Here is a 26,548-nt window from a genome sequence, read left to right as displayed (position 1 = left end):
GACCTCATCAGGGGGAGGAGGGACTCCTGCCTAGGAGACCAAAGGATTCTGATTAAGGAAGTGTCCAGAGCTCTCGGCAGCTGGTAGCCATCATGTAGGCACCATGGAGACTGCCATGTGTGTTTGCTCCCCATGTTGTACATGGGAGAGATGCTGTCCCCAACTATGCTCCTGTCTGTGCTGCAAGTTCCTCTTCACCTCAGAGCGGAACTGCACCTGCTTCCCCTGCCCTTACAAAGATGAGCGCAACTGCCAGTGCTGCCACTGCACCTGCTCTGAGAACCCCAACTGCCACTGGTGCTGCTGCTCCTGGGCCAATGACCCCAACTGCAAGTACTGCTGCACAGCCAGCAGCAACCTCCATTGCTACTATTATGAGAGCCGCTGCTGCCGCCAGGCCACCATCACGTTCCACAAGGGCCGCCTCAGAAGCATCCGCACATCGTAAGTGTCGGGTGCCCAGTGGGGCCCTTGCCAGCTGTGAGCTCTATACATGGGGTGGGGGACCCCAAGTCCCTTCCTCCATCTGAAAAAAGGAGGCCAAGAACGTTGTAGCCATTAAGCGTGTCCTGAACAGCCAGTTACCACATCGAGCCTGAGCTCCAAATCCACGCCCCATCAGCTGTGTGAATAAGCACTGTGCTCTCTTACCTGCACTGAATAGCAGTGGCTAAGACTTAGCATGTAAGCCACTTGCCAGGCACTGCATGTGTGACCCCAGGCAACCCTCACCCCACACCCACCACACCAATGAGGAAACTGTGCCTTTAAAAAGTTAAGTTGCTGAGGATCACACATCTAGTAAGATGCAACCAGACTTTGAACCCAGAATCTGTGCCTCAACTTAAAAATGTTGTACTGCAAAATGGGGAGTATAGTATCTGTCACAATTCGGTGGGTTTGAGAATTAGTGTACGCACCTCGTAATCTGTTATGGGATATAAAAATATAAGTTGCCTTTTCTCTTCCTCCTCTGAACTTTTGATACCCTCAACATTTATTGGAAAAGTAGTAACTTCCACAGGCCACTTTCACCCCTATGTCCTTTATAAGTACCCCAGACCAACTCCTGCCAGCCTTCTCTTTCTTCCTATCTGGAAGTCATTCAACTTATGGTCCCAGTGACTCATGTGGGGCATTAATGCTCTGTGTCAAGCACGTGCATATTCTCTACCTGTTCTGACCAAGGCAGTCCTTTTATGTCACCTATGAGAGGAGTCTGGAGTAGTGAAGGCAGACTTCTTAGAGAAGGAAAGATCAAAGCTCAGAACTATAAGATGAGAGCTTTTGGAGAAGCAGGAAAATGAGAGGCAGGTTTGAAGACTTTCAGGCTGGAAAAACAATTCTGTGAGCAAAGGTTCGGTGAAATCAGCAGAAGAATATGATCCACCTTGCAGTTCAGCACTTAGTAGATGCTTAATAAATACTACTTTCCATTCATGGAGCTCTGTGGTGTTTGCATGAGTAGAGAATCCAGGGGTTCTAGATGCAAGTCCAGAAGTTCTCAGGTGCAGAAATTTGCATCCACATTCCTCTCTCCGGACTCAATGACCCATTTCCTGCATATCAGCAATGGAGAGTCATTGGCCACAGTTCAATGGAGGAGGGATGGCACTGGTGTTGTGGGAAGATGCCTTAGGTCAGTAGCTCCCAAACTTTGCTTTATAGGAATCACCTGGGGGTCTTTACAAAGGTCCTCATTGCCATTCTGCTTTCATTGGTCTGAGGTATCACCTGGGCATCAGAATTGTAAACGCCACCCCAGGTAATACCAAAATACAGATGGCCTGGAGGGATCAGGAGGGAAGCCAGAAGACCTGCTGAGACACAGTGAGAACTCAGGTGCTAGGGGAATGGGCCTAAATTGGAGGGAGGGTGTGTGCAGAGAAGGAAAGGCCAGGTATCTCAGCAAGAAGGCAAGGCTATTGGGTTTGGTGGCTGTTTGGGCATGCCCGGGTCCAAGCCTGAGACTTTCAGAGGATAGTCAGAGATGCTATTGCAAATGTCAGGAGGGAGGCAGTGGGTACACTGAGGCTTGTCTTTCATCTGGCCTCTCCTGATTTCTGAATCACTGCCTCCCCTGCTCCTCATTGCCACTTCCTGCTCAACACCTCGCTCATCCGGCGCCACTCTGGTCTCATGCATCGCTCTCTGACTTTCTCATTTATTTCCCACTTCCTTATTTACCTTTACCCCAGCTTCCTGGGCTACCTTTCAGCCTTGCTCTGTTTTTTCCACCAATGCCACCTTCCCTCCCTCTTTATATTACACCATGCATCTCCCTTTATATTACACCATAATTCCCTATCCAACTAGAGAGGTCCAACCAGCCACCATGTGTACAACTCACTGTACCTCCAGTGACCCCTTCAGGGTCCAGGCAAGAGACTAAGAAAGCAGAGAGGGAATGAGCTGAGAACATCGAGGCCAGCAGGCCTAAGACCCAGCACCCAAATAAATCCCTAAGGGATGAACGTTCCAGGAAACTGAGTGCCTACAAGAGGCACTCTCTGTCACCACAGGGCCACTCCCTGTCAGTATGCTTTGGCAGCACCTTTGATTGTCTGGGTTCTGAGACATAGGTCCATGGGGAAAGAGATAGGGGTATATAGGGACTACAAGAGGCCAGAAGCAGAAGAGAATACAGTCTCAAGGTCAAGATCAACACCCAAACGTCACTAATGTGAACAGAAGAGAAGAGACAGGATCAGTCACAAATTGTGTATCTGTTTATATCTCCATCCCCAGAGCTAATTCATTTATTTTCATAAACTTCTTTTGCTTCTTAAAACATGCACTCGAATTTTACAAGTATGCTTTCACCTCATCCATGGTTCCTACAATTAAATATATGAAGTCAGCCTCAGATATTAGACAAAGAATCACACACACACACACACACACACACACACACACACACACACAAACAGTAGGAACATATGCTTTTCATGGACTTGACCACTGTTTTCCTCTACTGTGGACATTGCTGACCAGACCAGAGGGGAGTAATTGCTGTGGCCGCATGTATTGAGTCCTTGCTATATACCAGCAGTTGAGCACTTTATCATGGATTACCTCATGTAGACTTTGTAAAATTCTCATGAAGGAAATAGTATTGTTAGCTTTGATCATGGGATTACAGATGAGAAAACTAAGAATGGGAGAGGTTAAGAAATTCATCTCAAAGGTGCAGATCTAAAGGTGCATTCCACAATGAGCAGTCTGTCCCTAGAGCCTAGACCCTTAATTCTTATGTGTCAGTCTGCTGGTTTGGAACATACAGGTTCTAGGCTTGGCTCAGGGACTGATCTCCTGGTGTCCTGGGAAAGACACTTTACCCATCCTCTTCTGTGTCCCATCCAAATACAGTAATACTGATTATGTCAATGCCTGCCAAGCAAAACTCACCAAGAACACACCTATAGGTGGACAAGATTGGATTTACTGAGTCATTGCCACAATGAGCACATACACCATGATTAAGAGTGAAGTGTCTCTCTAAGAAGGCATCTGCAAGTTATTATGAGATTTAGGCTCATTTCAGGTGAGGAAGTGGGGGGTAAATTTCCTAGCAGGTATCTTAATAAAAATCTGGCGTACAAGTTGGGAAAAACACAGGGTGCTTAATGCTGCCATCAGTTAAAAAGCAGCAGGCGTTCCCATTAACCAGGATAGGCAAGCTCTGGTCATTTTTGTGGTTTGGACGATGTTCTTGTCTTGCCTGCATTCATGAAGTGGTCTTATTTCTGCTTTGCTCTATCACAGTCCCATAATGGCTTTGCTGAGTGTTGGTGTTCTGTGACTTTGCTGATGAGCAACAGAACACCAGGTCCCATGGATGGTGCCAGACCAGTCTCTCCTGCTTTCTCTTGCTCAAAAATCACAATGTGTGGTTGTTTAGCACTTACTGTGTTCCTGGACTGCTCTCAAGTTTGTAGGTATTAAATGTAGCTTTAATCCCCTCAAGAAACTCTATAATGTGACTACTAATTTTATAATGAGGAAGAAGCTAGAGAGAGGTTAATTAACTGAACTGAAGTCACCCAGCTAAAGGATGGTGGAGGTGGGTTTAGCACCCTGGTGCCCTGGCATGGAACCTGTGCTCCCCACCATCACACCAGCCTGTCTTGCAGTGACCCCCAGTTCTTTCAGAGGTCAGAAACGGGGTGAGCTCTGGAGCCTGCCTCCTGAAGTCCTCCTCATGTCTGCTTCTCCTTCCAGCTCCAAGACGGCGCTGCACATCGGGAGCAGCGACACCCAGGTCGATGAGGTGAAGAAGATGCCCATGAATGGCAACCTGGTACACCACCTCTCGTGCCCCTTGTGCAAGCGGCTGCGCCTGCACTCATTCATGCTGCCCTGCAACCACAGCCTGTGCGAGAAGTGCCTGCGGCAGCTGCAAAAGCACGCCGAGGTCACCGAGAACTTCTACATCCTCGTCTGCCCCATGTGCAACCGCTCGCACTGCATGTCCTACAGCCACAAGATGCAGCTGCCCGAGAACTACCTGCGCGGGCACCTCACCAAGCGCTACATGCAGAGGCACGGCTACCTCAAGTGGCGCTTCGACCGCTCCGCGGGGCCCATCCTCTGCCAGGTCTGCCGGCATCGGCGCATCGCCTACAAGCGCTGCGCCACATGCCGCCTCAACCTCTGCAACGACTGCCTCAAGTCCTTCCACTCAGACGTGGCCATGCAGGACCACGTCTTCGTGGACACCAGCACCGAGGACCAGGACGAGAAGATCTGCATCCACCACCCGTCCAGCCGCATCGTGGAGTACTGCCGCTTCGACAACCAGCTGCTCTGCACCTTCTGCAAGACGGCTTTCCACAACGGCCACGACACTGTCAGCCTCATCGACGCCTGCTCTGAGAGGTCCGCTGCGCTCTTCAGCGCCATCGCCAAGTTCAAAGCAGGTCCTAGTCCCCTTCCCTCCCCTGCACAGTTACCCCTAGTTCAAGTACTGATGGGGAGAATGGCTCCCGCAGTCAGCCTAGTGACAGCCTCCCCGACCTGGTGGGCCAGTCCAAGCGCTGGGAAACATTGAGCCAGGCTGAGAGGCACTGGCCTGGTGTGCACGCAGACAACCATCACCAGCCTCCTAACTTCCCTGGGCCTTGGTTTTCTCATCTATAAGATGGGCATGGTAGTAGTAACTCCATTGGGTGATTGTGAGGATTAAATGGGTTATTCTACATGAAGCAGGCAAAAAAAGTACCTGGCACATATTCAGTGCAGAAAGATTCTATAAGCTTGGTTATAATCTTTATGACCTTGGACCCTATTTCTTCCTTTGGAAAATGATAAGTTTGCTCTTCCAGTATCCTGAAGTTTGGTGAGCCTTTTTAAAGGGTTTTGTCACAGAAGTTGAGTATCTTCTGTATTTTCCCAATTTGCAGAGGAAAAAATTAAATCGATGCTGAGAATTATTTCAATTTAGAATTTTCCCTGCCAGTGTTTTCCCCAAAACTTGCAAACACCGAAGTAAATGAACTGTAACAAACATGTAATAACAGAAAAACTCAGAAATAGCCAATAACATTCTGGTCAACAGCTGGTTTTTCCTCTGCATGCCTACTCAAGGTCATTTTCTATTGGATTACCTATAAAATAGGTACATTTTGTTAAGGGAAACTGAGCCTAGTTTCCATGCTGGAACCCAGTACAACAATATCTTGCAGGGTTCAGCAAAGAGCCTCATAATTTCTGGGTGTGGATCCACTTGGTTAGACATGAGGATCTCAGGCATCCTTGTAGGGCTCTTAGCCCCTGGGAATAGCTTTCTTGAACAGAGGCCTACTTTGGTCAGGCCCTTTAGAAGAAGTATGTCTAGTCTCCTCAGTCATCCTATAGTGCAGGCACTAAAATTCTCTCCAAGAATAAGACAGAGGGGATTCCAAGAAGTCACTGGCACAAGGCAACTTATAAATGGCAGACCCAGTCTATCTGACTCCAACGCCCACATTAATTAAATCCATAACATTCCTTTGACAATCTGCTCTGTGCTAAATGGTGACCATAATCTAAAGACTGGAGGATTGGAATACAACAGAAACCAACACCACCATTACCACCACCACAATCTGCAGTCTATTTCATTTCCTTAAGGACTGGCCTGCATCAAGTGACCAAAGTGCACCAGGTCACCCCAGCCCTTTCCCTTTGTCAGATATTTCCGTGTAGACATGCCTGAAATATGAGTGGGAGACAGTTTCTCTGACCTGCATGGAAAGGTCCTGTTGGATACAGAGATGGGAGAGAGGTGGACTTTGCTAACTCTGACACCTGGGACGTCTCACCAGCATGGATATTTCAGGAATACCTTCATTTCTCAATTGCTTATACTAGGAAACATTGTTTGTCAATTGATATGTATTTCATTCTGGAAACACCATCAAGGAAGTCTCTATATTAAAGAAACTCTATCCGAGCCACATTACCAAGCAAGCGTAGTCCCATTGGTTCCCAGAGGGTTTTCTTAAGGTGGACTCACTGCCTGGGTTTGGCTGGATTCTCTGGAGCCTCAGCATGGGAAGGAATTTCTGCCTATAGTCTGCTGTGCCCCCCATGCAACCATAGGAAGCCTGACCCTTTAACACAGGAGAGACATGGGATAGTTTTCTCAGAGTCCAGAGCACCTAGAAGCCAGACCAGTGAAATTCAATTCAATATAAGGGGACATCAGTGCAAATTCCAAAGAGCCCAGCAAGTGGAAGGGGACAGGGGTCACCTTCATGGTATATCCATTTATATGTAGGTACAGGATTTACCCTGTCCATTCTTGCTGAGAGAACCCCCCACCCCTCAATTTTTTTTAATTAAAGAAAGCTTTTTAAATGTTCATATATTTTTGAGAGACAGAGCATGAGCATGAGCATATGCAGGGGAGGGACAGAGAGAGAGGAACACACAGATTCCAAAGCAGGCTCCAGGCTCTGAGGTGTCAGCGCAGAGCCTAATTGGATGATTGAACTCACAAATGGTGAGATCATGACCTGAGCTGAAGTCTGACACTTAACCAACTTAGCACACCTCAAATTTTTTAACCAGAGTTCAAACTTACTTTTAAGGGCTCAATTCATTTTGGGGGAAGGTACTGTAAATCTGCGTTTTAAAGAAATCTTTAAGTAATTCAAAAGCAGGTGATCTGACAAATACTTAGAAACTCTGGGTCCTGGAGGGAAGATCTAGTTTGTGTCACTAAAGCTGTAGTGTCGACCCCCAGGTGCACCCTGGGACCACCTGGTTGGAGGGAGGGGATTTACTAACTAGGACCAGCAGCAATGGCACCTCTCAGGAGCCCGTTAGGCATGCAGAACCTCAGGCCCCCACCTATACTGATTCCTTGGGAATCTGCACTTTTAACAAGATCCCCAGAAGATTCCTGGCAGCTGCTAACTGCCTCACCTGGATTCCTGAGCCCCAACTCAGGCCAATTCAGAATCTCAGCAAGTGAGGCCAAGAGAAGAGTTTTCTTTAAAGTTCCCCCAGAAGATTCTGGTGCTCACAGAGGACTGAGAACCACGACCAGAGCAATTAACATAGGCTTTGGAGTCAGATAAATAGAATTAGAGACAGGCCTTGGTTTTTCCCTTTTACTTGCTGGGTGACACTGGACAGTAACTTAACCCCCTGCGCCTTAGTTTCCTCACCTATAAATAGGACCAATATCTTCCGCATAGGAAGATACATGTAATATATGATAATAGAAAGACATGACCTATAATATGTGTATTATAAACATCTGGCCCATAATAAATATGTAATAAATAATAGCTACCTTTAAGTGTACTGCCTGAGAGAGATCCTTTTCCATAAAACACCCAGTGCTCATCCCTACAAGTGCCCTCCTCCATGTCCATCACTCCCCTTCCCCTTTCCCCCTCCCCCTTCAGCCTTCGGTTTATTTTCAGTATTCAAGAGTCTCTCATGATTTGCCTCCCTCCCTCCCCCTCTCCCATGGGCCTCTGTTAAGTTTCTCCTGTTCCACTTATGAGTGAAAACATATGGTATCTGTCCTTCTCTGCCTGACTTATTTCACTTAGCATGACACCCTCGAGGTCCATCCATGTTGCTACAAATGGCCAGATTTCATTCTTTCTCATTGCCATGTAGTACTCCATTGTGTATATATACCACATCTTCTTGATCCATTCATCAGGTGATGGACATTTAGGCTCTTTCCGTGATTTGGCTACTGTTGACAGTGCTGCTATAAACATTGGGGTACATGTGCCCCTATGCATCAGCACTCCTGTATCCCTTGGGTAGATCCCCAGCAGTGCTATTGCTGGGTCATAGGCGAGTTTTATTGTTAATTTTTTGAGGACCCTCCACACTGTTTTCCAGAGGAGCTGCACCAGTTTGCATTCCCACCAGCAGTGCAGGAGGGTGCCTGTTGCCCGAGAGAGATCTTGACTTAACTTTGCTCTAGAACCAGCTCTTGCAAATTTGCCATATTTGTAAGATGGGAGGAGGGGTGCTTCTGGCCTCCTTTCTTTTCTCGGGTGGTGCCTCTTTCCCCCTCGCCTAAGGATTTTTTATACCACCTCTCAGGACTTTACATAAACTTAATTAATCTCTAATGAAGTAAGGAATTTCCTATGCAAGATTCTTTGGCAGTGAATAACTATTGGATAGTCAAAGAAGTTAATGAACAAAGTGGAATTTCAGCTGCCATAAGCCACAGTAGGGCTTGCATTAGGGGAGGGCAGGAACCACTTCTCAGCTCCTCTGCAGTCACCCTGATAGTTTCCTGTTCAGCCCCCATCTGCACTGTCTCCTCATACCTTCTGTGCCAGCGTGAGGGAGGAGGTGGGCAGAGGAAACAGCAGCTTCACAAAATAGGCCAGAGAGTAACATTTACCCCAAAGATGTCAGAAAACAGGACAGAATGGCTTTCACTCAATGAACACCTTTAAAGCCCTTCTACACACCCTAGTCATAGTGATAACTAAGAGAACTGTGCTCCCTGTTCTCATGGTCTGAAAGGACTCCTGGGTTTCTCTTACTGAAATGCATATCACTGTTACAATGGCCACCACCCACAAAGGTCCAGCCAACTGTGCTCCAAGGACTATGTTAAGAACAAAGTACAAAAAAATCTTGGGCATGCCTACTCTTGAGTAAAATCTGGTGAGGCCTAGAGCCCATCAATTCAATGCAAAGTTGGCCTATCAAAGTTGACCTTACCTTTACACTAGGCCACACAAGGTCGACATGTCTTCACATCACTGTCACTTACTACCTGATGCCTAAATCACTGTAAAGCCAACAAAGGTACTCATTCCACAGAGATGTACCACATACTCTCACTCATAGCATCCTCTATACTGCAGTATCCTTGGATTTATGAGTGTCTTGAGCATCGGTGCCCTCTCATATTCATATCAGTACCCCTACTTGGGAGGCATGTGATATAGGTATCCAAATGTTTGTTGAGTGACTTAGTGAACTTAAAATCCAAAAACCGTGTAAGAGGATCCAGAACAAATTGGGTTCTCCTTGAAGTGCAACAGCAGACTCTTTTTAAGAAAAATTTTAACATTTTTTAAACATTTTTATTTATTATTGAGAGACAGAGAGAGACAGAGAATGAACATGGGAGGGACAGAGAGAAGGGGGAGACACAGAATCCAAAGCAGACTCCAGGCTCTGAGCTGTCAGCACAGAGCCCAATGTGGGGCTCAAGCTCACAAACTTCGAGATCATGACCTGAGCCGAAGTCAGACACTTAACCAACTGAGCCACCCAGGCGCCCTAGCAGACTCATTTTTAGAAGAAAATGGGGGAAAGGCAAGAGAGGAAAACCAGCTGATTTCCTACTGTTGTCAAGGGCTGAGTTTTGGTGAAGGAGGCAAGGCAGCATTTAGAGAAAGTCATCAGAAATTTAATTCTCTTGCCCCAGCAGAAGCTTAGCTTTCACACAGGGAAAACCAGTCACTTTGTGACATCACTTCTTCTCAAGTCCAACCTGCTGACAGTGAAGTCTGAAACTCATATCAAAGGTGACCTTGAACTTTCAGTTCCAACCCAGGGCCGCAGGAATTGCTGTAGCTATAACTATAACTATCCCAGGGAAAGAAAGGTTGGTACTCCTGAGGGAAGTATCAGACAAGGAGGTGGAGGTGGGGCGTCCTGAGGAAGGCCAGATCCATCTCATAAACCTGTTCAACCTTATTTCAGTTCAACTACTGAACAGTGCCCTCCCTCACTCCCTCCCCCCCAACTTTCATGGAATCTGAGGGAACTTGCTCCAGTCTGCTTTGGCACCTGGGGAGATGAAAATTTTAACCAAAGTAACTACCCTGGTTGTTTTGCAGTCCGCTATGAGATTGATAATGACCTAATGGAGTTCAACATTTTAAAAAACAGCTTTAAAGCTGACAAGGAGGTGAAGCGAAAAGAGATTCGAAATGGATTTCTCAAGCTACGCAGCATTCTACATGAGAAGGAGAAGTCCATCATGGAGCAGATAGAGAATTTGGAGGTGTCCAGACAGAAGGAGATTGAAAAATATGTATACGTCACAACGATGAAAGTGAATGAAATGGATGGCCTGATCGCCTATTCCAAAGAAGCACTGAAGGAGACAGGCCAGGTGGCATTCCTGCAGTCTGCCAAGATTCTGGTGGACCAGATCGAGGATGGCATCCAGAGCACCTTTAGGCCTGACCCACAGCTCCGGCTACACTCCTTGCACTGCATGCCCTTGGACTTTGCTGAGCTCTCCAATGCCATCCATGAGCTCTTCCCCATAGGACCCAAGAAGGTAGGCTCCTCAGGGGACTCCCTGCCCTCCCCCTATCCCATGCACTCAGAAATGATGATCTCTAGGAAAGTGACTTTCAGCACTCACAGCTTCGGCAACCAGCAGATATGCCAGCGAAGTTCCTCCTTGTTGACCTTCAACACCAACGGTGAGAAGGCCAAAATGGGTCTGGAAGCCTATGGGCGAGCCCAGTCGGCCACACCTGCCAAGCCCACAGATGGCCTCTATACCTACTGGAGTGCAGGGGCAGAAAATCAGCCTGTGCAGAACAGCAGCAGCTTCCACAGCTGGTACCCATTCAATGATGCTTCTATGAAGACCCCAGGCCCAATTGTTATCTACCAGACTCTAGTGTATCCTAGAGCTGCCAAGGTAAGGAAGGCTCTGGGCCCATAAGAAAGGTGGGAGGATGGGTGGTACAGAATGGAGGTGGGTAGTCAGAAAAGGTTTCATTTACCTCTTTGACTTCTAAGGTTCAGTCACTCAAATCTGCTCCTTAAGTTCCTAAAATCTTAAGTAGCACAATATTGGCTTAAACCAAACAATGTATTTAACTCATAGTCAAAAATCCATCTGAAAGCCCCAACCCCATTTCAAAGGCATCCCAATGTGGGAACCAAAGTAATTTGAAGAGACTGCTTGGAGGGTGTAATATTTCCCAGGGGGAAAGCCTGTAATTGTAGAGAGAACACAGAATATCCAATTAGAAATGTAGGCTCCATTATCTGTCAGCAGTGATTCCTCTAAATTGCTACCTTTCCTAAAGAAAGCATCCATGCTCTCTATGATTTGGAAAGAACAGAAGGATAATCCCCAATGGAATTCCAATTCTAATATCTTAAGATTTGGTCTTATGGGGGGAGGGGGTGTTGATCTCTCACAGTCCTCTACAGCTGCCCTCATCTGACTTCAGGAGACATGACTCCTCCTGACCCTCTTGACCTGACACAGAAAAATAACCTTTCCCTTAACATTCCACTCAAATCCAGCTGAGCCTAAATCAAACTGCTTAAAGAATGTGTTATTAAAGTTCAAGGAAGGAAAAAGATTAACTTGCAATTAAATATCCTATTATAGCATACTTGCTTCTCTTGGGGTTCCTTCTAGGGACATCTCCCAGGCCAGCCCATGGCCTGCTTTCATGTGGCAGAGCCCATCTTTTGCCCTCCTAATCTGAGTACATTCCCAAAGACTTTTAGCATCCTTGAAGTCTAAACCATTAGTTCTCAAACATTAATGTGCACCTGATGGTCTTGTTAAAATGCAGATTCTGTTTCAGTGGGTCTCAGGGGGGGCTGAAGTTCTATTTCTAACAGTCTTCCAGGTGCTGCCATTGTTGCCAGTCTGCACACCACACTTTAGTATCAAGGGTCTAAAAACAAGAAAATGAATGCCAGACACTGACCAAGCTTTACTTTGCTGTTCTCCTGAGACATCATAATCTATGATTTAGAGTCTATAATTGTCAGCAAGAATGACCTTACTTTGTAAAGCAGACTATACCTTCCCATGGGCTATCAGACACAGCAAAGTATCTCTGCCCTTCACGTAAGAGACACCTACAACTGAGTAACCGAACCTTCATTTCCAAATGATACTAGATCAGCAAAGCCTGCAGTGTATGTGACATTAGCTCAGTAATGGCATTATATCTCCCCATGCAACTTAGACCTTAAAGCAGTTTCTTGCTCTGGCAGTGTCTGCTCCATACTTGGATATGGAAAACAGTCACCCCATGCCACTGGTTAGTGGTCCCTCTAAGGGCCCAAGAGAGGGGCCTATATAGGAAAACCTAGTCAAGTCATTGCCTGTCAAGAGAGGACACCTAAATCTACTGCCAATTAGTGCTGTTTGATGAGAAGGTATCAGTGATTCCTCTTAGGATCATGGAATGGAAATCACACAGGAATCCTAGTGTTCAGTGATGCCAAAGATGAAATCTGTGTTGACTTCTCTCAAATGATGATTGACCAACAGTCCCCTTTAGGCTTTTGGCATAGAAAACATTCTCAAAGTTGGTCTTATAACTTGTTGATATGTATCTTAATAAAAATCTTTAAAATCTTTCAAATCCCAAGAATTTTTTTCTAAGAACTCAATTTTCTTTCTAGAAATCTTTCCCAGAGAAATGATTAAAAATTCAGGTGAAGACTCATGCCTTAATAGTCTTCATTGCATCATTATTTATTAGAGTGTAAAATTAGAAACAACCTAAATGTTCAGCTACTGAAGGATTAAATCACTTATAGGACAGCTATTAAAATGTCACTTTACTAAGTTTTTAATAATATAGGGAAATTACATAAAGTATAAAGAATGAAAGGAACCAGGAATCAAATAAATATGATCTAAATTATATGCATTCCTGTGTTTGTGTATGTTCTAAAATCCGAAAGAAATGAATTTGTAACTCAATTTTCAGATTATAAATGATGTTTATCTTTGTTCCTTGTATTTTTTTCTGTATTTTCCAAGTCTTTTATAATGAGTATGTTTGTTTTCATACTCAGAAAAAAAATCAGTTAATTTTTACTGATCAGTCATATAAATTTATAAAAAGTTTTAAAAGTATAAGTATATAAAATAATTATAAATTTTAAATTCACAAATATTTATGCACTTATGAGCGATTATATAATAATTTTATAAACATAACATTTTAATTTATTAAAACATAAATAAAGAATGAAGTATTTGTTTAGAAATACAATTATAAAATATGTGCCAGACACAATCTGCTAATTGACATTTGTTAATATCTCTTTCCGAAAATTGATATCTCATGTTTTGAGTGTGAACATATATTCTTCATGCCTTGGGTAAGCCATTGTGCCTCTCTGGTACTCTACTTCCTTACGTGTAAAATAAAGGGTTGGAATAGATACTCTTTTCATTGTCTAGCAGTCTGTAGTTCTATTGGAGTTTGCTAAATGTAATCCTTCTGACCCTTAACTGTAAAATGGGATAATAAAATCTCCCTTCCAGGGAGTTGTAAAGACTAGGTGAGTTAGGCAATGTCTGACACAGAATCTGATGCATCGACGGTGTTCAATAAATGGCGGCTACCTTGGTTAATGGTGTCAAGAGAACAATGGTCATTGGCATATTGACTGATGGTAACAGAACCCACAGGAGCATTCTGCTGTTCCTGAAATGCATTATGAGCATTATGTCAGGCCTTATCAGGTAGCCTTTCAAGATTGCTGCACATACTCTATATTGAAGTCTTCAGCAGCTGGAGGAGATGGGGTCAGCTTAAATCCACCCCACTGATAGTTAATGACACAAACCTTTATGGGAAAGAAAGTTGGTGTATATTAGTACCACACCCATATGTTCATTGCTTCATAGGTTTACTGGACATGCCCAACAGAAGACGTGGACTCTTTTGAGATGGAGTTTTATGAACTCGTTACTACCCCTCCCAACAATGTGCAGACAGAGCTCTGTGGGCAAATTCGAGATATAGTGCAGCAGAATCTGGAGCTGCACAACCTGACCCCCAACACTGAGTATCTATTTAAAGTTAGAGCCATCAATGATAAGGGTCCTGGGCAATGGAGTGACATTTGCAAGGTACTGTGCACATTTTTTTCTCAGACTTTTTTTAATGTTCTGGATGCATCTCTGTCAAGATGATCAGAAGATCACAGAACCCACAGTGTGAGTGCCACACCTAATCCCAGAAAACTTACTAACTCATGGTCAAAGAGAGGGCTGCTGGCCTCAACCAACCTGACAAATGAGGACTGATAATTGTTAGTTTAGTTTGATTCAAAAAACATTTGGTTAAACATTTCATTAAACCCAATGACATGAAATGTTTAGAGGTACAGTAGGCATGACTTTGAGTATATAATGAAAGAAAATGCAAAATGCTTATTGATTTATGATGTGGTTTCATCTTAGCTTGGGCAAACCATGCAGTATTTAATACACAGTAGCAAAATATTTACTTAAAAAAAAAAGATGTGGCATATAAAGACAATGGAGTATTACTTGGCAATCAAAAAGAATGAAATCTTGCCATTTGCTACTACGTGGATGGAACTAGAGGGTATTATGCTAAGTGAAATTAGTTGGAGAAAGACAAATATATGACTTCACTCATATGAGGACTTTAAGATACAAAACTGATGAACACAAGGGAAGGGAAGCAAAAATAATATAAAAGCAAGGAGGGGGACAAAACATAAGAGACTCAAATATGGAGAATAAACAGAGGGTTACTGGAGGGGTTGTGGGAGGGGCGATGGGCTAAATAGGTAAGGGGCATTAAGAAATCTACTCCTGAAATCATTGTGCTAACTAACTTGGATGTAAATTTTAAAAATAAATTAAACTTAAAATTAAAAAAAAACATTTGGGCCAGGCATTCTGTTAGGATGTAGAGATTCAGAGGAAAATAAGACATAATTCTTACCTTCAAGGAGCTCAGGGTCTATTAAACAAATAATTGTGGTCTGAGAAGGACAGAAAAAGAGTTCATTGTTAATCTCAGTGGTGATTCAAAGCAAGCTTAGGGTGGCAGATTTAATAGACATAGATACATGGCTCACACAACAAATACTTTTTTAATGTAAGTATGTGCCATGCAACATTTTAGACATAGTTATACTAAAAAATTTGTTTATCTGAAAGTCAAGGAGTAACCACTGAGCATGTCAGAATGGTCTCTCCCCAAAAAGGGACAAGAGTATTCCTATCTTTCTTTGTGATTCAAAGCTGACTCTTCTTTATATCCCCAGGGGATATACATTCATGAGTATAATTTTATTGATACTCAAAGGAGAAAAGGAAGAAAAATATCAAGACTTCCTAGAGCAACTGTACTAGGATAGTACTAGCTATCGTACTAAACTATGCGAGTAGATAATGGCTTAATCAGAGATTCTTTAGAGGAAAGACAGTAAGTTCATTCATTTCAGCTTTTGAAAAGGGAAATGTATGGTAAAGAGGAATCTCATGAGACCACTACCAGCCACACATACATCTGCTCCTCAAGGGAACTAGAAAGCCATCAGTTCCTCTTCCTTCCTGTCTCCATCTCTCTGTCTCTGCGCTCTCCCTCTGCCCACACTTCCATGTCTTCTTCTGTTGGAATCTACACCACTTTCAGCTAGTTTGTAGTATTTCCTCCCCTAAATTCAGCTTGCTTGTGGTTTTGGATTGTCTTCGCCCAGCTTCTGTGTGACCAATACAATCTGACTAGCAACACTCCCTTTGTCTCAGGTCAAATGTTTGCAGAAGAGAACCTGATTGGTTGCTACCTCTAGTGGTGAAGGGAAGCAAAAGGTAGGGTGGGGGCAGGAGTATGCTGTTGGTCATTATCCTGGTAGCAAATCAGCTGGAGGCAGAGGCTCTCTAGTCAGGACTGCTTCTGGAGTCAGCACCCACATGAACCCCTTCCCACTCTCACAGAGGCCAGATACTCACCTGGGCAGGAGGCGGAAGGAGAAATTTGGCCTGCCTGCTCCTCTCACTCTACCAGGGTACCAGCCAGCTACCCTGTCTGTCAGTTGCCTCAGGGCCCAATTCTTGTTGCCACCCTTCTCTCCCAAGCATGGAACACCCACAGCTGCTACCATATTTTTTTTTGCAGCATGTCCTTTCGACTATGGAGTTTTCCTTCATCTAATTCCATCTGCCTCCTCATTTTTTAGGAATACCTCAGAAATGTCTTGACCATGAAGGGAACTCAATGCTGTTACTAATATTTTTAAATGGATCTCCTGTTATTTTTACATGCTAGGCACAAGGACAGGGGGTGGAGAAACTGAAGTGTGTCAGCCCTTCTTAGATAGATGTTTTGTCCTCCCTCTTAAGCTCTGAACTCTGAAAACAAACTTCACATCTAATTCATCTCTCTTTCTCCCACAGTGCTTACCACAGCACTGTGCATATCACAGGTTCTTAATGGTTATTGAATGAATACATGACTGAAAATGTGACCAAATAAATGAATATATGAATGAACGTCTAAATTAAAGAGGAAATAAATTGATGAATAAAATTAATAATCACAAAGTACCATAAGATGCCTGAAAGCTAAGTGTTTTATGCAATCAGTCAAGAAATAACATTCTCCCTGAAATTGTGTTTATGTGATTAATTTGTGCTTCCTATATGGGAAGGAAACTCATTCCAGTTTCTTTGCTTTTTAACACAATTTCTAAATGAGCAGAGCACTAATTAATGAGGTTTTCTGGAAGCTTCATTTTTATCTGACTTTCAGAGCTGCAATATAGATTTTTCCTTCAGAAGTAATTCTTCCTCCCTTTTTGTGATTATATTAGCATTCTAGGGGAAACACTGGTTTCCTTAACATTTGTCATGATTTGCATAAGTAAAGGCTTCAATAGCAAATGAAAATAAGATGATGTGTTTGAATGACATTTATAAAGCTTCATAAAAGTAATAACTTCAGTTCTTTCCTATAAAATCGAAATACTTTTCCTTTGGCATTGGTCCTATGCAGGTATTCCTGAAAGGTTTCATTTAAAACGCTGTAATGAGGTAGCAGAATCATTTCTTATCCAAAATACAATATTCCCATCATATGTACTTTTGAAAAGGAAGCGAAATAACACCTTTCATATTTGATTTTCATAGTGTGTGACTTGCTGATTTTTTAAGGGATTTTATTTGAAGTATAATACACAAAGCATGAAAATGAACTTGAATGCATTTTAAAGGTCCCATTTATTGAAGGCTGACTCCATGCTGGATACTGTATATTCGTTATCACTGATCATGCCGACCACTGGAGGTGGAGAGTTATTGCCTCTATTTTACAGATGAGGAAGCTGAGGCCTCAAAGGGGAAGTGCTCTCATGTAAGGGAAGAAGGAGTTGAGTGGGAACCCAGGTCTCATCCAAGGCTGGAGCTCTTTGTTCCCCTGCACCGCAGTCAGATTCAGCTAAATCTGGGCCAGTGGGCCCCACTCTGGGGACCTGGCACCTCATTCGGGAAGAACGTTGTCAAAGCCAACAGCAATGAGAGCAGCACTTTTACTTTTTTTGAGAGGCACAGGCACACTGAGTGCCACATCCCAAGCCCTGACTCCACTAGGCTGTAAGCCCTGGGAGGACAGGTGGCCTTCCTCTCTCCTCTCCACTCACAGCCCTCAGCCGAGAGCCTCTTACCTCCAAGAGCCTTACAGTTTTGAAGGAATGGAGAAATGTGGTTTAAGGTGAGTCATATATCCTTTAGCCTCAGTTTCTCCTTCTGCTCTTCCTCTAGTCCCCAGGATACCATCCCCATTTCTGAAAAGAGCCTGTTTACTTTGTCTCCCTCTGACTTCAGACCTCTGAGAACTTCCAGGAAGTCTCCCCATGACAAACTATCCATCTGTGCATTGGTTTCCCATTGCCACCATAACAAATTAGCAGCTTAAGCAATGCAAATTTACTTATTACCTTACAATTCTGGAGATCAGAACTCCAGAGTGGGTGTCACTGAGTAAAATCAAGGTGTGAGCAGGGCAGTGTTCCTTCTGAAGACTAGGAAAAGTTTATTTTCTTGCCTTTTCCAGCTGAGCAGCAGCCCACATTCCTGGGCTCATGGCCCCATTCTGCATTTTCAAAGCCAGCAACATCAGGTTGAGTCATCCTTATACTTTCACCTACCTCTCTGGCTCTCTTCTGACCCCCTCTCCCCTTTTGAAGGACTCTTGTGGTAACACTGACCCCACCTGATGATTCAGTATAATCTCTGTCTTAAAGCCAGATGACTAGGAGCCTTAGTTCTCCTTTGCTGTGAAACATAACACGTTCACATGTTCCCAGGATCACAACATGGATATCTTTGGGGGCCATAATTCTGCCTACCACAGTCTGTAAACCAGATAATCCCAGTTACATCCCATTCATCACATTTGGAGGTAAAAATCCAGGCCCAACAATAGTCACAAACTGCCACTTTTCTGGGTTTTTCCTGATCACCTCTTCAGGAAATGCACCCATTCCTGCCGCTACTCATTCCTCAAATTCCTCCTCAGTCTGTATTGTGGGTCAGCCCTGGTGTCTCCCATGTGCGCAGGAAGTAGCCCTGCCAACTACTCTCGGTTTCTGCAGTGCTGATCCCTTCCTGTCCAGGCTGGAACTCCAGCTGCCTGGCCTTCCTGGGCATCTTACTTGGGTTTCATGAAATCCTTCTACTGGCGTTACCTCTGTCCCTCCTTCAGACCAAATGTCTAGGCTGAAATGTGCATCTTCAGGAGGTGGGAATGCAGGGCAATCTGAGAGACCAACACTATCCCATACTCAGAATAACTCCCAAACCCACCTCACCCGCCCACAGACTCACAGCCACCCCCTGCCCTGAAATGAAAGGAAAATAGTTTGCACTCCCTATCTCCTTAGGATTTATTCTTTTCCAAATTGCTGCTTGATCCTTCATGCAAATAGAATCCTATCGGCCTCTCCTTACTTGGTCTGTAGATAGACATAAACCCTGGAGTGAAAAGAATTTAGATCAAGCTGGACCTATTACAGAGGGTTGAATTAATCATAACTTCAGTTCATGGTCCAATTTCAACATTGGTCTATGCATGGCTCTTTTCTTGTCTATGTATGTATTCCCTTCTGTGGCCATTCCTTCCCAGACATCCATTCTAATATGTTTTATGTGTATCTTATTGCTTTTATGAGTTCTTACATGATATGTATTGTTTTGAATGTGCTGGTAATTTTCACAAATAGTGTTGGGCCACATATCCTACTTAGTTTCTCACCTTTTCTCCCTAAACACTGTGCATTTATGCTGTAGCCACATAGTTATGCACATTTAGTCCCTCACTCCTAATGCCACCCTCATCTTTCGCAATGTGCATTTGGCACCACATTTTTTACCTGTTTACTTAGCCAAGACAGACACTCAGGTGACCTCCAATAGTGCAGTGGACAGCATTCGTGACACTTTGTGGGCAGGATAGGGGTATGGGAATTTCTCTGGAACATTGTATTTGTTTGCTCTGGCTGCCATACCAAAATGCTACAGGGTGGGTGGCTAACACAACAGAAATTTATTTTCTCAAAGTTCTGGAAACCAGAAATCCAAAATCATGATGTTGGCAGGTCTGGTTTCTTCTAAGGCCTCTCTCCTTGGCTGGAGACACTTGCCTTTTCCCTGTGTCCTCACATGGCCTTTTCTCTGTGCCAGTGCACCTTTGGCAGGTCTCTGTGTGTCCACATTTCCTCCTTTTATAAGGACACCAGTCAGATTGGATTATGGGCCTCCTTAATGACCCCGTTTTAACTTAATCACTCCTTAAAGGGCCTCTCTCTAAATACAGTTGACACTTGAACAACACTGTGTGAGTTGACTTATACACTGCCTTTTTACAGTATAGTACTGTATTTGCTCTTCCTTAAGATTTTCTTAATAACGTTTTTTCTCTATCTTACTTTATTGTAAGAGTACAATGTATAATAAATACATAAAATATGAGTTAATTGACCATTTAAGTTATCAGTATGGTTTCTGGTCAACAGTAGGTTATTAATAGTTAAGTTCTGGGGGAGTCAAAAGTTATACGTGGATTTTTTATTGCATGGGGGTCAGTGCCTCTAACCCCCACATTGTTCAATAAGCAACTGTACAGGCACATTCTGAAGTACTGGGTGTAGGACTTCAACATACGAATCTTGCGAGGACACAATTCAGCCCTTATTAGATACATACCATGAGTGAAACTGCTGGGTCATAGAGTATGTGCATACTTGTTTTAAATGTGTGCATGAACGTGTCCATAAGGAATGAATGAGGGACCCTATAACCTAAGCCCCACCTCTATGTAGCATGGTCCACCTTTCTACTATTTTGTTAATTCAATGGGTACAAAGTGCAATAACCTCCTTATTGTTTGAAATTTTATTTCATATCCTTGTTAGTTTTCAGGATTTCCTCTTCTGTAAATAGCCTGCTAAATATCTCTCACCTGTTTTTCTATTGCATTTGTTCTTTTTCTAGGTGATTTGCAGTAGGTCCTTATATATTCCAGATAATGGTTTTAGACATTGCTAATATCTTCTCTGTTCTGACATTTGCCTATTAACTTTGTCCATAGTGTATTTCATGAAACAGCAGAAAACTTCCATTTTGATATGATCTAAGTCATCAATTATTTTTTTACCTTCTGGTTTGACCTTTTGAAGTTTTATTTAAGAAAGTCCTTCCATAGGCTTAGATCACAAAGATAATCTTCCTCAAAGTCTTTTATTAATTTTAGTTTTACCTGTCAAATTTAGGGCTTTAATCCATCCAGAGTCCACCTCTGCACGTAGTGCTAGGTAGGGATGCTCTTTTTTGGACTGTATAATGAGCCAGTTTTTCCAATAGCATCTATGAGCAATGTCTTTTCCATTAGTATATGGTAAATGTGTCACTGAAGTCTTATATTAAAGTGCCATATATTCAGAAGTTGTTTCTGAATATATGTTTCTATAGTCTCCTGTTGGCATATTTGTATGTTTTTATGTCAATACCACACTGGTTTTATTGTTTAGCCTCAGGTTTCTGCTTTGTCTTGATGAACTGCTAAGGTAAGTCTACCCATTACCCTTCTTTCCATTTAGCTAATCATAGGAATTTGTTCCTTCACATAAATTTTGGAGTAAATTGAATTTCTAAAAAAATTTTTCAGATAGAATAATTAGGATGGCATTGACCTCTAAATTAATATGGAGACATTTGATATTTTTGTAATAGGTCTGACGTTTACTAAATCATCTTCAATGTGCTTTACTAGAGCTTTTAAATTCTTCTCATAGAGGTATTATTTGTTCCTGGTTAACCAGATAGTTTACAGACTTTGTAGATATTATGAATGTTATCTTACATTTGATTATATTTTCTAATGTATTGCTGGCTTAGAATAAAAGCCATTGATGTGTGGAGGTTGATCTTGATTCTAGCAATCTTGATAAACTCTCTTATTATTCTGAGAGTCTATCTTGATTTTGCTTGCTTTTCCAGTCTATGGTCCTATCATTCATGAATAATGATAGTTTTATCTCTTTCTTACAATCCTTGAACCTCTATTTCTTTTCTTTCCCTATACTTTGGCTAGGCCCATGAGTCTTGCAGAAAATAGAGGCTGAAACACTTGATATCCTTGTCTTATTCCTAATCTTAAGGTTTCTCCATTGAGCTATGATGATTTTTAATTTAATTTTTGTGGTGCATAATTCTAAATGAATTAAGGAAATTTCCTTCCACTTCTAAATTGCTGAGGGCTTGTATAACCTTATGCAATTTTTTGTACTATTTGAGACAATCGTCTGATTCTTACCCTTTAGGCATTAATGAAATAAATTACATTGATTCTCTGATGTTAAGCTTGACTTGCATTCATGGAATTAAGCCATGTGATAATGCTGTGATTATTTAATATACTTGGTTTTAGTTAGCTCATATTTTATTTTGGATTATTGTATCTATGATCATAAATGTACTAGGCCTATAATGTTTTGCTTATATTGTTTTCATCTGGCTCCAGAATCAATATCTTATTAGCTTAATAAAATGAAGTAGGAAGCTATTGTTCTTCCTCCTTTCTAGAACAACTCTTTCTTAAAAGTTTGTTAGAATTCATTTGGAAAACCATCTGATGCATAGGAGAACATTTACCCCAATGTTCATAGCAGCGCTGTCAACAATAGCCAAAACATGGAAAGAGCCTAAGTGTCCATCACCTGATGAGTGGATCAAGAAGATGTGGTATATATACACAATGGAGTACTACATGGCAATTAGAAAGAATGAAATCTGGCCACTTGTAGCAAAGTGGATGGACCTCGAGGGTGTCATGCTAAGTGAAATAAGTCAGGCGGAGAAGGACAGATACCATATGTTTGCACTCATAGGTCTAACAGGAGAACAGGAGAAACCTAATGGAGGACCAGGGGGAGAGGAAGGGAAAAAGAGAGTTGAGGAGAGAGAGGGACGCAAAACTTGAGAGACTATTGAATACTGAAAGCGAACTGAGTATTGAAGGGGGAGGGGGAGAGGGGGAAGAGAGGTGGAGGTGATGGAGGAGGGCACTTGTGGGGAAGAGCACTGGGTGTTGTATGGAAACCAATTTGACAATAAACTATTTTTAAAAAAAGGGGAAACCATCTGAGCATTTTGGGTAGGGAAAGAGATGTCAATTATTTTAATTTCTTCAGTATCTCATATTCTGTTGTTTCTTTTGTCCTTTGTCATCTGAGCCCCTTGTTCATAGACACGCCCCAATCATTACTGCCCATTCACACATCACACATGATCTTTGTCTCTGGAGACCCTGACTACGTATGACAAAATTCAATTCCCCTATGTTGTATGAGTCAATTCCCAACTCTGCCACAACACTGTTATCCTTACATTATCATCCACCCCCATTGCTCAATGTGTTTCTTCTACACTATTTTTTTACTTTTACCAGGGCTGTCTCTCTGTGTTATCTCCTTTTTTATCCAGCAATGGGTAATATAAAAAGTTAACAAGCTTTGTATATAGGGACAGTGTACAAACATTGCTCTTTGCCACCCAAACCACACCCCCACCCCATCTGCCCTGTGAGTCCTGATTCATCTAGACAGAGCTTGTTGATCAACTGGGCTGCCTCTCATTCCTGGATCTCAGCCTCCCTCCCTAACCACCTCTTCAGTAAATGTGTACAGAGAAGGAACAGGAATGCTGCCAGACCAGAGGCATGGCAAGAAACCTAGCACCTTCAAAGAAAAGCAGGAAGATCCACGTGTAAGCTGAGTTGGTTAGACTTGTAGGAAACTCACCCAGTGCAGTCTCCCCTTTCCAGGCAGTCCTGACCACTCACTGTGATCACAGACAGTGTGGACCATCAGAAGGAGGCAACTGACAGATATACAAATTGTGGTTCTATTCACCTTTCATCCACTTTTTTAAGAAGCTTCTCTTTGCCATAACCAATGTTGGGATTACAGAGATGAAAAATGGTCACTTCCCCCACACCCAAGTCAGGACGCTCAGTCTGGTAAGAGCCAAACACATTTGATGGAATTTACAAATGATAAGAGCTATGACAGAGGCAATTTTCAGAGGCTGGGGGTCTCCTGGAGGGTTACTCTATGACGAAGCCCACCTGAGGTCACAGCACGCAGTTAAATAAGGTGCCTTTTAAGGAAATGGAACTGGTCTGTGAAAGCCCAGTCTCACCACATATTAGGCATGTGACTTTAGAAAAGTGAGAAGTTACCCAGTCCTTCTGAGTCTCAGTCTCTTCATTTATACAGAGGAGTCAGTGGCACCTGCTTCATAAAGAGTTAATGAGATGATGTGTGTAAAGTCTGGCTGGTGTACAGCAGTGGCCACGCTCCTGGGAGCTGCTGTTTCCCTTGCAGCTGGTGCCATGGCTCTCTGCTTCCGATTTCAGGTGGTAACCCCAGATGGGCGTGGCAAGAACCGAGCTAAGTGGGGCCTGCTGAAGAACATCCAGACTGCCCTCCAGAAGCGCTTCTGATGCCCCGCAGAGCAGGCAGCAACCTCGGCGATGTACCACAGACAGACATATATACACACATATGTATTTTTCTCACCACATGCTTCAATGAGGTTGTAGATGATGTTCCCAGGACCTCTGAGTCTTCTAAGAGCAAATAAAAGGAAATGCCTGATGTCATAGCTTGTTGTTTGGTGATTATTTTGGAACTAAGATGCAAATCAGTCCTCAAGTCTCTATGCCTCCATTAGCTGGGGCCTAACCCTTGGCCCCCAATTTCTGTGGTGTTGTGCACATGGTATCCATCAGGCCTCTAGGTGGTAAGAGGGGTGGTCTTTTTGTAGCAGGGTCCTGTGGGTCTACCTTCTGACCCTAGTCTAGCTAGGTTTTAGTGTATGAGCAAGTAGTGATTTATGGGAAGCTCATTACCTCACCCTGTTGTCTATTTCAACAGTAAGCAGCCAATATTGTTAGAATGCTCTTCCTAACTATGAAGTCTGGACTTCCCTTCCCATAACTTTACCACATGATCTGAAGTCTGCCTCTGAACCATAAAAAATGAGAACACTCCCTCCCCTCTCCACTCCTATGCGTCCCCAGAGCAAAGAAGGAACATCAGAATACCTGGTTGGAGACTCCTCTCTGATTCTTGAAAGCAAGACAAGAAAAAATAGCAGAATCTCAAGTCTGCTCCAGCTTCACAGAACTTGGCCTGGCCCTTCAGACAACAGGAAGCCCCCAGGGTTTCTTGACTGACAAGGTCCCATCTTCCTGGAATGACCTTCTTCTGAATCATACCTCATTTCTGCTGGGAAAACACCACCAGTTTTTAAAGACCCAGTTCAACCACTTCTGGGAAGCCTTTGCTGATTCTCTAGGTAGGGATGACATCTCTCTCCTCCCCTGGATCCTCACTAAACAAATTCTCCTTTCCCACTCTCATCCTCCACAGAGACATCTATTCCAACCCTTGAAACTCAGGCGCTGGCATTGGCTCCCAGTATGTAGAACAGAGATGGGATCTCATTCATTCTGTTCTCCGTGCCTGGCTTGGTGAGGCTTATACTGCACATCAGGACTGGGGAGGGAGAGAGTATTGCTGGAAGTCAGGCACAGAGAATAACCCTTCTCTGAACCTCCTCACATGTCAATCTGCAGGACAAGGGTCTACACACAGAAGTAGGAGTGGGTGTGGAAAGGTGCATGCAGCCACTAGTCTCCACTTGCTCTAAACCCATCCTTTTCATGAGCTGTTCCATGAGCACATATGGCCACCCCGTCTAGCTTCCCCCATAGGACCACTGCTTTGCAATCCTTTATTTTGCCCTGAGCCTCAGCATCAAAGCCCCAGAAAAGGCCTTGTCCCATGAGAGGTCCCCAGTGAGGATCTTCTAATAATGTAGGATAAAGTCAAGCCGATTCTTTCCCTGCTCCCTAACAGTAATACAAGAAGAAATTCCCCAAGGAGCTTCGTTATGATCCTATTACTGTAAATGATGGCTTGAATCCACCATCAGATTTGGTATTACCATATAATCATTTCTGTAAAAGGCCTCAGAATCATCATTAGCACAAGGAGCAAATTAAATGACATGCCAGCAGGGATTTTACTACTGATAAACTAAAATGAAATTAAACTTAAAAAAACAGAGTGGTATGAATATGCATTACAATGATCACACCTACACACAGAGCAAGCAAGTGCAGCCAAAATCGGATAAGCCAGAGTGCCCAGATCTTCCCTCTCGAAAGAACACATGGCCTTGCCTTTGTGACCGCAATAGTTGGCTGGGTTCTCTGAGAGGCCCACCTAACCGGTAGCCAAGCCATTCTACCAAATGCAAGGTAGGATTTCTAAATGGCATGGAATTCCTGCACATGATGCAGAGGCCTCCTTCCCAGGACCCTTCCCGAGGTATACAAAAGGAGGCAAGGATCTGGTTTTAACACCAGCTCTTCCTGAACATGCTGTGTGACCTTGAGGAAGAAGTCTTGCTCTCACACTGTCAGCTTCTTTGTCTGTACAGTGATGTGGTTTGATGTGATATTTTACAAGTGATGTTTAATAAAATGAGAAAAGCAAGCAGTTAGTAGTGCTTAAGAAAAATTGATTCAGTATCTAATGGATAATTGATACCTGTCACAACACAGCATTTTATATACTGTTAAGTGAAACTGCAATACAATCTGAGTTTATTTTGGGAGTGTTTGCTGTATAACTGGATTTAATGAAATGTTTAGAGGTGCAGTAGGCATGACTTTGAGTAGATAATGAAAAAAATGCAAAATTCTTATTGATTTATGATGTGGTT

General features: G+C 43.2%; 1 protein-coding gene across 2 annotated transcripts; it reads left to right on the top strand.

The window, feature by feature from the left end:
- Nucleotides 1-24,418, top strand: TRIM42 (tripartite motif containing 42). Of its 2 annotated transcripts, XM_029940815.1 has the most exons (5): nucleotides 6-444; nucleotides 4,222-4,919; nucleotides 10,326-11,146; nucleotides 14,126-14,350; nucleotides 24,171-24,418. In XM_029940815.1, exons 1-5 carry the CDS (start codon nucleotides 104-106, stop codon nucleotides 24,255-24,257), a joined length of 2,172 nt encoding a protein of 723 aa, XP_029796675.1. In that variant the 5' UTR covers nucleotides 6-103; the 3' UTR covers nucleotides 24,258-24,418. The 2 variants fall into 2 exon arrangements, with proteins under 2 accessions (XP_029796676.1, XP_029796675.1); XM_029940816.1 differs by lacking the exon at nucleotides 14,126-14,350 and having other exon boundaries at nucleotides 1-444.
- The last annotated feature ends 2,130 nt before the right edge of the window (nucleotides 24,419-26,548 follow it).

This window comes from Suricata suricatta, chromosome 5 (genome assembly GCF_006229205.1).
Source record: "Suricata suricatta isolate VVHF042 chromosome 5, meerkat_22Aug2017_6uvM2_HiC, whole genome shotgun sequence".
NCBI lineage: Eukaryota > Metazoa > Chordata > Mammalia > Carnivora > Herpestidae > Suricata > Suricata suricatta.
The sequence above is the reverse complement of the archived record's forward strand: the minus strand, read 5'-3'. Positions and strand labels throughout refer to the sequence as shown.

What these genes read in the sequence shown, in the direction of transcription:
- TRIM42 (XM_029940815.1), top strand. Translation starts at nt 104, where the DNA reads ATGGAGACTGCCATGTGTGTTTGCTCCCCATGTTGTACATGGGAGAGA. An exon ending in TGTATCCTAGAGCTGCCAAG is followed by an intron (nt 11,147 to 14,125) that starts GTAAGGAAGGCT and finishes ATTGCTTCATAG; the next exon opens with GTTTACTGGACATGCCCAAC. An exon ending in AATGGAGTGACATTTGCAAG is followed by an intron (nt 14,351 to 24,170) that starts GTACTGTGCACA and finishes TTCCGATTTCAG; the next exon opens with GTGGTAACCCCAGATGGGCG.